We start from the raw sequence: 12,849 nt of genomic DNA on the forward strand, positions 1-12,849 counted from the left end.
TTAACTGCACAAGAGGTGGGGCAGGTTGAACAGATGGAAATCCTTGTACTGTATTTGACATCTGTGAATGAATTCTGTGATATAGTTGAGTAGTTTGAAACAGTGGCATTCGGAGCAGACAAACAGTTCTATGTGGCGCTGAGACAAACAGTAGTACAACCATCCCATCCCCAGTCTCCCCTACAGAAGGAAGTGGAGCAGAGAGGAAGGGGCTGATCTGTATTGAAACCATGTCTTGCCATGGTGATAAATTGTGCAGTTGAAATACAGACACAAGTTGGCAGTGAAGATGGTGCTGGATGCTGCCAGCAGGTTGGTGAACCTGGTGGATGTCTGGAGAAGATACTAGTCTACACCGAGTGGTTTACTCTGGCAGCTGGGTGTGAGTAGAGGATGGTGATGGTCCACTCTGGCTGGACATCAGACATGATTCACTGTTTTGATGACCAGCAACTTGATAGTAAAGAAATGACTGGGGACTCATTACTTGTCTGTGTTGATGTTGTCAGGTTCATGTCTGGGTGTAGTCAGTGTTTCACTGTTTCTGTGTTGTTTGTTTCTAATTACACTTGTATGACTAAATATCAGTTATATAATTACTGGCTGACTTGCGTAAGAAAAAATGACTTGGGACTTGCTTTAGTCAGAGTTACAGTGCCGTGTGGTGGACATGGTAAACACAGTGAAGCCGTCCAATTCCAGCAGATGGCGATAATGCAGCGTGTGTAGATAACACATCAATCAAACTCCACAGAAGAAGAAGATGCAGAAGAAGAAGAAGACACACGCGCGCGCACAGCCTACCGACAGACAGACAGAGACACAGACAGACAGACACGATGGGGGACAGCGGTATGAGCGCGGCACAGGGCCGCTCAGAGGACAGGTGTCTGAAAGCGCTGTGTCTCCAGGCTGTCAGGAGACATTTCTCTGCTCTCAGGGTTCAGGCTCTTCTCGGTGAGTGAACATGTTTCCGCTTGTCTTCTGTAACACGAACAGTCTCACTGGTCAGAGACAGGTGACGTTAGGATGTCACTGACGTTAGCCTACATGTCCCCTGATAAGAGGAGACACAGGAGGCATGGTGCTCTGCGTGGACGTGGTCCCGGTGAAGATGAGCACGTCAGGAGGCGTGACGGATTGAACTCTACCTCTCTGTAGTTGCTGGTGTTCATCCCTCCAGTAGAGGCGCTGTCGAACTCATTGAAATGATGTATGATGAAAAAACTTCTATTACAATTAGTCTGTCGTAAAACGCTATTTTGCCTGGACTAGAATGGCTTGGAACTGTTGAAAGGGAAATGGTAAAAACAATTTGATTAAGCTAAGTGTATATTTTAAACAAACAAACAAAGAGAATCTCCATCCTTCTCCATGGAGATGGGACCAGGGAGGCTGGGAGGAGCGAAGCAAGGTGGGAAAGATATTAAAACTAAGTAACCAAGCAGTTTTGTGTAACGTTATGTTAGAGCTAGAGAACATGGCTTATTGTCGTTTTCATTGCACTTGTCCTCCTGTATCATCGTAGCCATAATGAGGGTAAATGTCCTAACCAATGTGTCTAAACTCAGATCTTCCAGTGCCTCTCATTAAGGATCTTCTTCATCATCTGACTATTTGTCAGCTGGATGAGCTCCAGCCTGCCCTCAATCACAGAGGTGAGAACTGTAGTGGAAGTTCACAGTTGGTGTTTTGTGATTGTAAGTTGTTGGTAGAGATGATCAGGTCATGTTTGTGTCTGCCTCCTCACAGGGATATCAACTTACTCTGCATGGGTCAGAGTCCTGCTGGACATGTGTGGACCGAAGCATGTAGGTGTAATGTCTTAAAGGTCACATGTACAATAACATCTAGAGCCCAGGTGTGATGTGTCTCTTGTGTTACTCTGCAGGTAATTGATGTGCGCACAGAAGAAGAGGCCAAACACAGAGTGATGAGGAGGCTGTTTACAGCTGTCTTCTATGGCTTCACCAACTCGTTCATCAGACAAAACCTCACAGATCTGAGCAGCCCGTCCTTCCTGATGGCTGCAGCGAAATGTGTCAGACATTTCTCTCTCATGACCATGCACAAGCCTCTTCAAGGTTTAACTGCTGAGCAGCGGCCTCTTCTCAACCTCCTGGAGAAGCACATCAGGAGTGTGGGTGTGTCACAATGCATCGATTCAAAGAAGAAGACAAAGACTGCCCTGTATGTCCTCCATCGCCTGCTGGACCATGGGGTGACTACAGAACTGGTCGTACATCTGCAGTCTCCCATAGTGCTGGCCTGGCTCCTTCATGGACGGGGATCTCAGTATATGAACCCTGAGCTGAAGAACCTGATGCACAGTAAGAAACTGAGCTGTGACTCAACAGCTGCTTCAGCCAGTGCTGACAAGGCCAGCTGCAGTTCAGGTCTCACAGCGAGGCCTTCAGAGGACCAGGAGGGTCAGGCCCCAGCATGTAAACGCTCAAAGATGGATTGTGTGTCTGTGGAGGAGGAGGAGTCAAACTATACTATGGACCCACAGGCTCTCTGTACTCTGTTCAGTCCATGTAATGGTCCCTCAGCAGGGCCTTGTCCCTCAGGACAGATCCATCGTCTGGAGATCAGGAACTGTGGGTCTGACTCCCTGACAGTGCTGAACCCCACCCTGCCCACATTCTTCTGCCTGCGCTCTCTGACACTACACAGCTACTACTGTAAGTTTACTCATAGAGCCAACATGTCATTCATATTCTGAATGGAGGATGTTGATTATTAGACATAATGCTGTAAGCATCCATGACAGACTGACCACGAGCTCTGAGGCAGTGAAACAATGGTATCTGCTCCTGTAGAGGTCACAATTCTGTATGATATAAACCCTGTTTTAAAAAGAACACATCTTAGTCACCATGGTATGGAGCAATACTACACTACCCACAATCCTAAACTGTAGCAGCCACATCCCTGACTAGTGAAGCTTGTTACCATGGAAAAGTTTACCACACCAGCAAATGTCATGGCTAGCAAGTTACTGTTGCCACAATCGATCGATGAAGTCACGTTTACCACAGAGCAACCGTGAGTCCTCTTTCTGATACGTGTTTGTTAGAGATGAGAAAAAGTGGCCAAAGGGTGCAAATCTCTGACAGTCAGGACATGTAGTGGTGTCTGCGAGTGACAGGAGTGATCCATTCATTGGATGAGTTGTCCTTCACTGTGCCACAAGTCTTTAGTTTATAGTCGGGCACTACTCCGTGTCCTATGTGACTTTAAATGGAGAAAATGCTTGCTTGGCCTTAAAACACCATCTCACTTTCAGAACTAAATCCTGGCTTTCGTTAATATTTAATCTATGTTTCATACAGTAGTATTACTTTCTGAATGTTTCAAGCTGCTACAAGGAATGTTCAGTTTTTGTTGATTCTGGGGGCTCCTTTGGACTAAAGATGACGATGGTGAAACATAGTCAAGTTTGTTATAGTGCCATACCACCAGACTACAGACTACAGAGTATCGTTGCACGGTAAACCGATACTAGAAAAGTATTGTGATACCCTGCCGTTAAAAACAGTAGGATACCACATTTTATCAGTACCGGTACTACAAGGATGAGTGTTTTTAATTGGAGCCGTTTTTTTTCTTTCCTGTGAGGCAGCGGGGCAGTGTATGTGTGTGCAGTGCTCCGCTCCCTGCAGGTGCAGTGGAGGTGCCAATTGTTAAACTTTCAGAAGTTAGCAGAACGAGCATGGCTTCAGGAGGTACAAGTTTCAAAGTTTACAATTTCCAAAAGCGACAGGTTAGCAAATGTGGTAGATAACATAATTAATGTTACATGCACTCAAATATAAATCAAATGAGCATGATTTATTTTGAGACAAGCGAATTTTTTCGAGTTTGATGAGGCAATTTGCTGAGGCTATAGCACGGACTCCTGAAACGTTATCTTGTTTCACTGTTTACTGTGTAACGATATATGGATGGAATGACAATATCTATGTATCTTGTCTTGACTCTTAAGCTAACCTTTTTCACCTTCGGAGCTTGACGAGGCAATTAGGGCAATGATAACAGTTTCCAAACTTTCCAACTGGCAAACATCTCTATGCAAACACTTACAAGCTACTAGAAATCAGGTGTTCAAAATTATGCGGATCAACAACATCAGTTATAAATAATCAATGTATACTCAATCTGTAGGCTACTGGTAATGATAATCAGGGCATATAGGCCTACATTTTTGTCAATATTTATTTCTATTACTAGAAATGCACTCAGTGGAGTGCAGACCTCTGCCAAGGAGGTGTATTGAGTCATTTATGATCAGTCTACTGTAGTGTGCATTCTAATAATCCTGGGTTTGAGCTTTACATCAAGAAGTACCAGACTTACAGTGAATGTCATTTCTGTTTATTATTATTTATATAGGCTAAAGTGGATTGTTCCTGGGAGGTTGCAGCCTTGAAAACATCCAAAAGTATGATAAAGATTCAAAAGATGCAAAAAGATTGAACAGAGCAGTAGCTGAGTTTATCTGTATTGATCAAGTGCCAATATATACAGTTGAGAAAAGTGGATTCCGGAACCTTGTGTTGGACAAAAAATATAAAATGCCTCGGAGAAATCATTTCATGTATAATGAAATCCCAAAGCTGTACACTGAGACCAGGACTTTTAGTCAGGCACAACTCGCATGCCAGCCTTTTTTTGCTTGTACCACTAACATCTCGACGAGCAGGGCAGTTGATGCATATATGGTGGTCACTGAATCCTGGGAAAAACAGTCCTGGTGTTTAGGATGTTCAGCTTTATATTCAGATCATACATCAGACACACTCTCCATGAAGCCCTGGAGGAGATGGTGTTTGAGAACTGGGGACTGGACCTGTCAAAAATGGCTGGAGTAACCACTGACGCACCGTCAGCTTTCAAATGCATTTGAAAGCTACACTTAGATACCATGTTTTGGCCATAACCTTCATCTGGATGTAGGCAAGGCTACAGGCCTTGATCGTGTCTCAACATGCTTGTCTAGGCTTGGGAAAACGCTGTCTGCCTTTTCCAAGTCGGTCAAAATGATGAGGAGCTTAAAGGAGAAACCGAAGACCTTGAAGCTACTAGAGCAAAAGCTCATCCTTGATGAGCCTACACGCTGGAACTCCACCTTTTGAGATGCTGGACAGATTCTGTATACAGCAACCAGCTGTGCTGTCTTGGCTGAAAATATGAAGAAATGGCACCTGATGCCCAAAGACTCAGACATGGCAACACTAGAAACTGTTAGAGAGGTCCTGGGCCCACTAAGCAGCTTCACAGATGCATTAAGTGGAGAAAATGACCCAACGTTTTCTTCCGTGCCGCCCCTGAAATGGAAAATATTTTCCTGTCCGACAGTAAAGGATGGAGAAAGCACCCTTTCAAGTGACATGAAAAACAAAATGAGAACAGACTTCACAGCAAGATATGAAAGCAGACTGCTGGACACCGTCCTTAACACTGCAACATTCCTCGACCCAAGATTTAAGGACACTTTTGTTACCATGGAGGAAGAGGTGAAGGCAATACTTTTGCAGAAATCTGAAGCTCTACAACAGCCAAAGAAGCAGGTTCAAGCAGCAGAGCAGCAACAACAGGAGGATCAAGGAGGAACAAAAACAGAAAACCCTGCTGTCCACCATCAAGTTTGAAAAGCAGGCAGTCAGGAGAACTAGTAGAGGCAGGTGGGGCTGACTGACCCCCCCACAGGTCATTCTAAATCCCCTGCTGACCAACTGACAGGTGAATTCTTCTTGTACAAACAAATAAAAGAGATAATTGCTTCTGAAAACCCACTTACCTGGTGGAAGAATCATGCAGCCACTCTGCCAACTCTCTCACATTTTGCCAGACAGTACCTGTGCATTCCAGCCTCAAGCTGTGCTTCAGAATGAGTGTTCAGCACACCAGTAGGCTGACTGAGGAGCACATTGACATGCCTGTTTTCCTGTCTAAGAACCTGGAAGTGGTCAAAGAACTGCCCAGAAAATAAGTTGTAGAGAATTGAAGAAAAAAAAATGTTCTGGTTTTCACATGTTCTGTGACAAAAATCCTTCAACTGTGAGACAATTTTTAGTTTTGGCTATAAAGCTCAGCAGCTGCAGCAGAAAAAAATTATTGAGGTTAGTTTTTTAATTAATAAAAGAACAAAGAATTTCTGTACTTGTGTTCTTTTCATCTGCTATAATGTAAGAATTGTCACTTAAGATCCCCTCAGTAAATAATAACAAGCTCTATTATTAGCACCCCTCCTGCCAAACAAACTTTCTTGACTTTTCAAGGCAAGACAAACTGCGATGGCTTAATCCCAGATTCCTAGTCAAGCTCATTTCTACAGTAATATAAATAAATCGTACAATTAATGATACAGCTACATAGCCTACATATCCTCTGTTGTCGATGTTAAAACCATAATTTTTGCCGTGGTGTCATTTCAGTATCGGTATCAAGGTATTTTAGGCAGGTATCCTATCGAAGTCAGAACACTACTACAGACTAACCTTCTGTCCTTAGTTCATCCTCAGAGCTCCACCATAAAGAGTAGTTTTATTTTTTGACTTTTCTGACTGAATAAATGCAAATCTGACCTGGTGACAGGCATTAAGAATAATTATTCATACAGAAATAGGCAATCTTCTGGCCGATGGTCTTGTCTGCATCTGTAGGTAGAACAAGCAGATCAGTATTAAAATGAAAGTGTTTCAGAAGCAGTAAGGAACTCCTTGGAGTACATTTGAGTCTACATCCATACAATAAAGTATGAGCTGCAGACTGGAGCAGTGAGCAGAGGAGTGCAGGGATTGAGGGAGGCAGTATTGCCCTTTGAGTTGTGGTGGTACTGGCAGTAAAATGCTTACAAGCAGCCCAACCTTCATAAAAATAGAAACAAAAAACATGTAAATCTAGAGGGGATGTCCGCTACTTGGACAATAAATCAATAAACAAATGCCTCTTCAGGGATAATCAAACTGAAATGTGCTCCTACAAGCCCCAGGGAAATAAAATGTCCAACTGAAGGTGTATATAAGGTTTTGGGTTTCAAGGGGATCAAGAATAAACACAGTTTCCTCACTAGAATGACGTGAAGCGGCCAAGAAAACACAACAGGGCCTAAACAGACCAGAGTTTCTGGCTGGTCATCTAAGGGGATGAGGTTCTCAGTGAGCCGGGGACAGATTCAGAATGAGAGAGAGATGGATTCAGAATTCCCCACCTCCTTTTAGCCTTCACAAAAGGGCGTCATCACACCATGATTGGCTGGGAGGGAAATGCCCCAAGCTGCTTCCACTCCTCAATCAGGAGTCGGTCTCCCACCCTGTACACAGGTGATCTGAATCACCTGCAGTTAGTCCAGAGGAATTTTGAAAATCAGCCCAAAACAAAGAAAGATAGCAAGTCTTAGACAATGGGACTGCTACAGAGTTCTGACATTGAACTGTAGCAACACTGAGAGGGATGAATTTAATTACATGTACACCCTATTACTGTATTGAATCAATAGATAAATAGTGCATTTGCCCTTCAGTGAATCTAGACCACACATTAGTTGTGTTGTGCAGGAATGATTTGTGTTTGTGTGTGCAGCGACCTTCAGGGACCCAGACGTGTGGAGCCTGGCTGTAGCCCTGAGGCAGCTGTTTCATAGCTCCTGCAGCTCTCTCACTCATCTGAGCGTCAGCGTCCTGCCGCGCACTGACTTCATGGAGATCCTGCTGGATTCAATCCCCACCGTGACATCACTGCATGTGGAGATCCAGTCTGTGATGGGCTTTTCACCACGTGATCCCAGGACTGCTGAGTCACACATGTCATGTGCTGTGAAGCTTCTACCAAAGTCAGGTAACACTTAGCAGGGTTTGTGGTGGAAGTGGAAAGAAAGTAACACACTGCTGTAGTGGCTAAACCATTCTGTAACACTGACAGTACTGTGAGCATATATTTATACCTGCTGTCACTATCCATCCTGAGTGATCTGATCAGTGTTCAGCTGTCATTTCTGTTTTTTTTTCTTTATGGACACTTAATTATCAACACATTCATGTGACATCTCTAAAGCATGTATATTCTGATAGCCCAGGTTGTCCTGAAAAAAATGATGTATTGTATATTAGTTGATTGTGCATTACAGGGTTGATCTTATGCAAGTATTATAACACAAAAAGATCAGGTGAATCAAAAATAGGAAAAAACTGCTCAGAGGGTGAAAATAACAGCTTCAGAGTCATGTTGATGTCTTGTAGCGGGGTGAAGGGTGTCTCTGTCTCTTGTTTCTGCACTATGTAACTTCAGTGAGAGGGGAGGATCAAAGCGTTACATACATGTTTACTTCAACACATAACGTGACGTAATAACACAGCTGGGATTGTTATTTACCACAGTGGTGTTGGAATCAATCAATCAATCAATCAATCTTTATTTGTATAGCGACCAATTCACAACAAAAGTCATCTCACTTTCCAAATTAAGCAGGTCTAGACCATACTCCAGTGTTTCTCCTAGGACAGAGTCGTAGCAGCGGAGGTATCACACGCACACTTTTTTTTTTTTGGTACGTTTGCAAAGTGTGACGTCCGGGAGGTTTCTATCGTCTGCTGGCAGCATAAGGGTTGCAAGTACATAAACTACAAATGAGCAAGTTTTTTTAAATCATCTGAAAATTCAAACATGCAGGGCAGGATATTTTCTCAAGAGCAATTCCTGAAGGGAATACCAAATGTAGTGCACTGTGTCACCATGCCAGTTAAGAAAAACTGCATTGCTACTGCAAACACTGCTAGTTGTGTTTGCAGTGATATACAGTGATATTCTTGACTCTCCTTTTTTAACTTGCATCACCGACGTGTTGTATTATCACACAGTGCTAATTAACTTGAATTTAACAATATTTTCAGTGATAAAATAACCTGAATGTATGATCTTCAGTGAATCCTGTCCAAATAATCATTAATATTTCTGAGGGAATCTGTCAGCTGTCTTTAATTGACAGCTGTAGCGTCATGGTGCCCCTTACACACAGTAGGCAATCTCTCTTTATATCAGCATGGATCAAACAAATGTTGTTTATTTCAGATTAGTGTTATCTCTTATTTTCCCAACACATGACTGTGTTTGCTGTAACGTTACTGTGCAACACTCACGTGAAGTCGCAGGACAGTTTGTTTTCCCTCCTGTGAGGATGATTATCTTGAATCCGTCTACATTGCTTGCTTCAGTGTTGACAATTACCCGATGCTTGTTATTATAATCGTTGAACTGACATATTCAGGTAAGTGCAAAGTTCCTCATTTATATGCTTAATGCTTTACTAGTATGTGTGTGAAAGGTCTGGATATGAAGCGACAGTAGCAAGAAAACATACAACTTTAGTTTTTAAAGTTATAAGACAGTCCTCTCTTTCTATTATTTACTGACTATGTGTGATAGCCCAAAATAATATAACATTAGTTTCTAAAGTTATAAGAATGCGTCCTCACTTTGGATGCTTCATATAGCTACAGGTCAATTAACACATCTGTGAGTAAAAGCATTGAGCGCCATAGCACAAAATAATATAGGCTAACTGTACGAGATAAAAGGCAGCCCTCTCCACTCCTCTGCTCCTGTCTTCCTTTACCTCCTTTTCCTCTCCTCCCCTCTCGTGAAAAAAATTTAAATCAGCAGTGGAGGTGCGCCGCTGCTAGATGCATATAGGGGAAACACTGCATACTCTTTAATTGATTTATTTATAGAGACCCACCATTTCCCCCATGAGCAAGTACATGGCAACAGTGGTGAGAAAAAACTGGCTTTTAACAAGCAGAAACCTCAAGAGGATTTTAGATTCTATTCTGGATGTTACAGAAAGCCAATGCAGAGACACTAATATGGGAGAAATATGTTCTCTAATATGAGTTCTTGTCGGTACATGTGCAGCAGCATTCTGGATCAGCTGGAGAGTCTTTAGAGACTTATTGGGGCAGCCTGATTAAAGGGAATTACAATAATCCAGCCTTGAGGTAACAAAGCATGGACTCATTTCTCTGCAATGTTTCGTGACAGGATGTTCCTGATTTTTGCAATGTTCCGTAGGTGGAAGAAGGCAGTCCTTGAAATTTGTTTTATGTGGAGTTAAAGGACAAATCCTGATCAAAGATAACTCCCAGATTCATACTGTGGTGCTGGAGGCCAGAGTAATGCTATCCAGAGTAGCTCTTTCATTAGATGATGTGTCTCTAAAATGTTTAGGGCTCAGCACAACAACTTCTGTTTTGTCTGAGTTCAGTAACAGAAAATTGCAGGTCATCCAGGTTTTTATGTCCTTAAAGGAATAGTTCACTCTAGAACGAAATTCAGTCATTATCGACTCACCCTCATGCTGATGAGAAGTCCAGTGTAGTTTCTTATTCCTCAAAGTGCAGCTGGAGACCCGCGGGGGTACCCTCCTGCAGCAAAAATCCATATAACGGGCGTAAATGTGCCAAGTTTTAAAGTTTTAAAGCTTTCCAGCCAGACTAACCAAGCTTCTTCCAGTTTGGTGGAATGCCATTTCCTCTGATTTTTCGCGATGTCTGCTTTGATATGGGAGTTTGGGGGTTATTACATGTAGCTAATCTCTTACGCTTTGCCTGAGAGTGCTGTAGCTAAAATTAAGGAAATTATTCCATCAGCTTTTCATTCAATGTCATGTCCCAACTCAACAGGCGACACCGGTGCCAATCCTACTCCCTTGCAGAATGATCATCTTGTTGATGGTGTTGCAGGCTCCCTGCGAATGACACTTGACTCTATTGCCCCTCTAAGAAGGAAAACAGACATCTAGAATAGAAATGTTTGCCTTCTGGCGTGGAGTCCAGTAATAGGCATTCATTGATTATTAGATAATAGTCTGATAAAAGAGGATTCTGTGGGAATACTATTAAATGTTAATGCCATATGTCAGAACAAGGTCGAGGGTGTGATTAAAACAGTGAGTTGGTTCATGTACACACTGACTAGGTCATTCAAATCTAATAATGTGGTGAATGCAGTACCAAGACTATCATTATCAATGTCCACATGAATATTCAATCACCCACCATAATTAAACTATCTGTTTTAAGGACTAAACTTGAGAAAAGCTCTGAGAATTCAGATAAAAATTCAGAATAAGAACCAGGAGCATGGTACACTATGAGTCTACATTTAATGTTCCTCAATTTTTTATGTGAAACTCCTCTTTTTCTAATTGATGTAAGTGGTCAGGGGATAGACACAGTCTCATTGGGGTTTTGGGTTGGGTAACTGCTCTAAAAGAAGCGCAGAAGAGTGTGTAGGACTGCAGATCTTCCTCCTGGTCTCAACTCTGGCTTGTCATGGTTTTGGACGATTAATAAACAGACTCTCCAAACTATCACTATCACAAACTGTAGGGTGTGCCAAATCACACAAAATGCAAATTTCTACATAATGTTGCTTAAAAAAATCTACCTAAGGTGACTGTTGGCTGAACTTGTCTCAGCAGAGCTGCCTCTGGAGAAGCTGACAGTCAAAGTAGCTGAGCTCCAGACAGATGTGCACTGCGTCACATCTGTGCTCAGACGCACACCACATCTCATCTCATTCCATGCAGCCGGGATCAGACTACCAACTGGCTCCTCTCACAGCCAACTGCTCACCACTCTCTCAGGTAAAGTGTCATGTCCATGTAACGGCCTCACCATAGTCCCAGCCTTTCTAAAACGTGCAGACAAAGCTGTGTGGTGAGCTTTACTGCTGGGGGGCCCTGTGTGTACAGAGGATTGCTAGTGGATAAAAGTCAATAAAACAAACAGAAATGCAAAGTAACCATGGCAATGAAAAACAATTAAAATGTGGAAAAAATGTTCTACTCAATAGAGTAAAGATGACATAAAACATTCTGTAAAGTAGATGCCAATTAGAGCATAAGTCTGGTGATATTCTACAGTATATTGTTCCAATGGTCCAATAATGCCAAACCAACAATGACTCTGTCCTACTAACAGCAGGCTGGCCCATATAGAGGGCTTGGCCCCTGAACAGGTCCAATGATGGACCCCTGTACTGGACCCCTGAACAGGTCCAGTGATGGACCCCTGTACTGGACCCCTGAACAGGTCTAGTGATGGACCCCTAAACACACCCAGTGATGGGCCCCTGAACAGGTCCAGTGATGGACTCCGGAATAGGTCCAGCTAGCTGTCCACGAGGTGTTTTATGGCCTTAAAGGAATAGTTCACTCTAGAACGAAATTCAGTCATTATTGACTCACCCTCATGCTGATGAGAAGTCCGGTGTGTATCTATCGTGAGTTCTCGTTGATCTTGTCTAGCGCGACTTCCGTAGTGCAAGCAGCTGTGAGGGAGACTCGCGTGCACGCAGGGAGCATGCCTCCAGGCAAATATAGTATAGTGACTGTTTAGGCTAGAAAAATTTACTAAATGACGTTGTTTTGAGTAAACTCTGGATGTCGCCACTTCAGGATTGCAGCGGACGAGCAGTATGGAGGAATATTACAAAGTTTTTGTGTAGTTTTATGGACCTTTTCGTCTCGGACGCCATTTACGCCCGTTATATGGATTTTTGCTGCAGGAGGGTACCCCCGCGGGTCTCCAGCTGCACTTTGAGGAATAAGAAACTAAACTGGACTTCTTATCAGCATGAGGGTGAGTCGATAATGACTGAATTTCGTTCTAGAGTGAACTATTCCTTTAAGCCCTGCTGCTGCTCCCAGGTTTCTCCCAGATGTTTTCTAATCAGCAGATGTGCAGTGTCGTCACTCATAACATGTGGTTACCTTTTAGAGTCCAACCGCTTATTGAGGAGTTTGAACCTGGAGGACATGAAGCTGTCCGACTGTCTCCCTGACAT

The 12,849-nt window shown here is 43.0% G+C and overlaps 1 protein-coding gene across 5 annotated transcripts in view; it reads left to right on the forward strand.

Moving 5' to 3' along the window:
- Positions 1-794: 794 nt before the first annotated feature.
- Positions 795-12,849, forward strand: part of lrrc41 (leucine rich repeat containing 41) — a 20,543-nt gene continuing 8,488 nt past the window's right edge. For 3 of the 5 annotated variants that reach the window (XM_073477150.1, XM_073477154.1, XM_073477155.1), the window contains exons 1-7: positions 795-957; positions 1,572-1,658; positions 1,753-1,811; positions 1,892-2,684; positions 7,588-7,842; positions 11,480-11,647; positions 12,783-12,849. The exon at positions 12,783-12,849 is cut by the window's right edge and continues 32 nt beyond it. In XM_073477150.1, the coding sequence (XP_073333251.1) occupies positions 840-957; positions 1,572-1,658; positions 1,753-1,811; positions 1,892-2,684; positions 7,588-7,842; positions 11,480-11,647; positions 12,783-12,849 (1,547 nt within the window). In that variant the 5' untranslated portion in view covers positions 795-839. The remainder of the gene's footprint in view (positions 958-1,571; positions 1,659-1,752; positions 1,812-1,891; positions 2,685-7,587; positions 7,843-11,479; positions 11,648-12,782) is intronic. The other 2 variants (XM_073477151.1, XM_073477153.1) reach the window with 2 other exon arrangements.

The sequence above is a fragment of the Pagrus major genome, chromosome 11, assembly GCF_040436345.1.
Source record: "Pagrus major chromosome 11, Pma_NU_1.0".
Classification (NCBI taxonomy): Eukaryota; Metazoa; Chordata; class Actinopteri; order Spariformes; family Sparidae; genus Pagrus; species Pagrus major.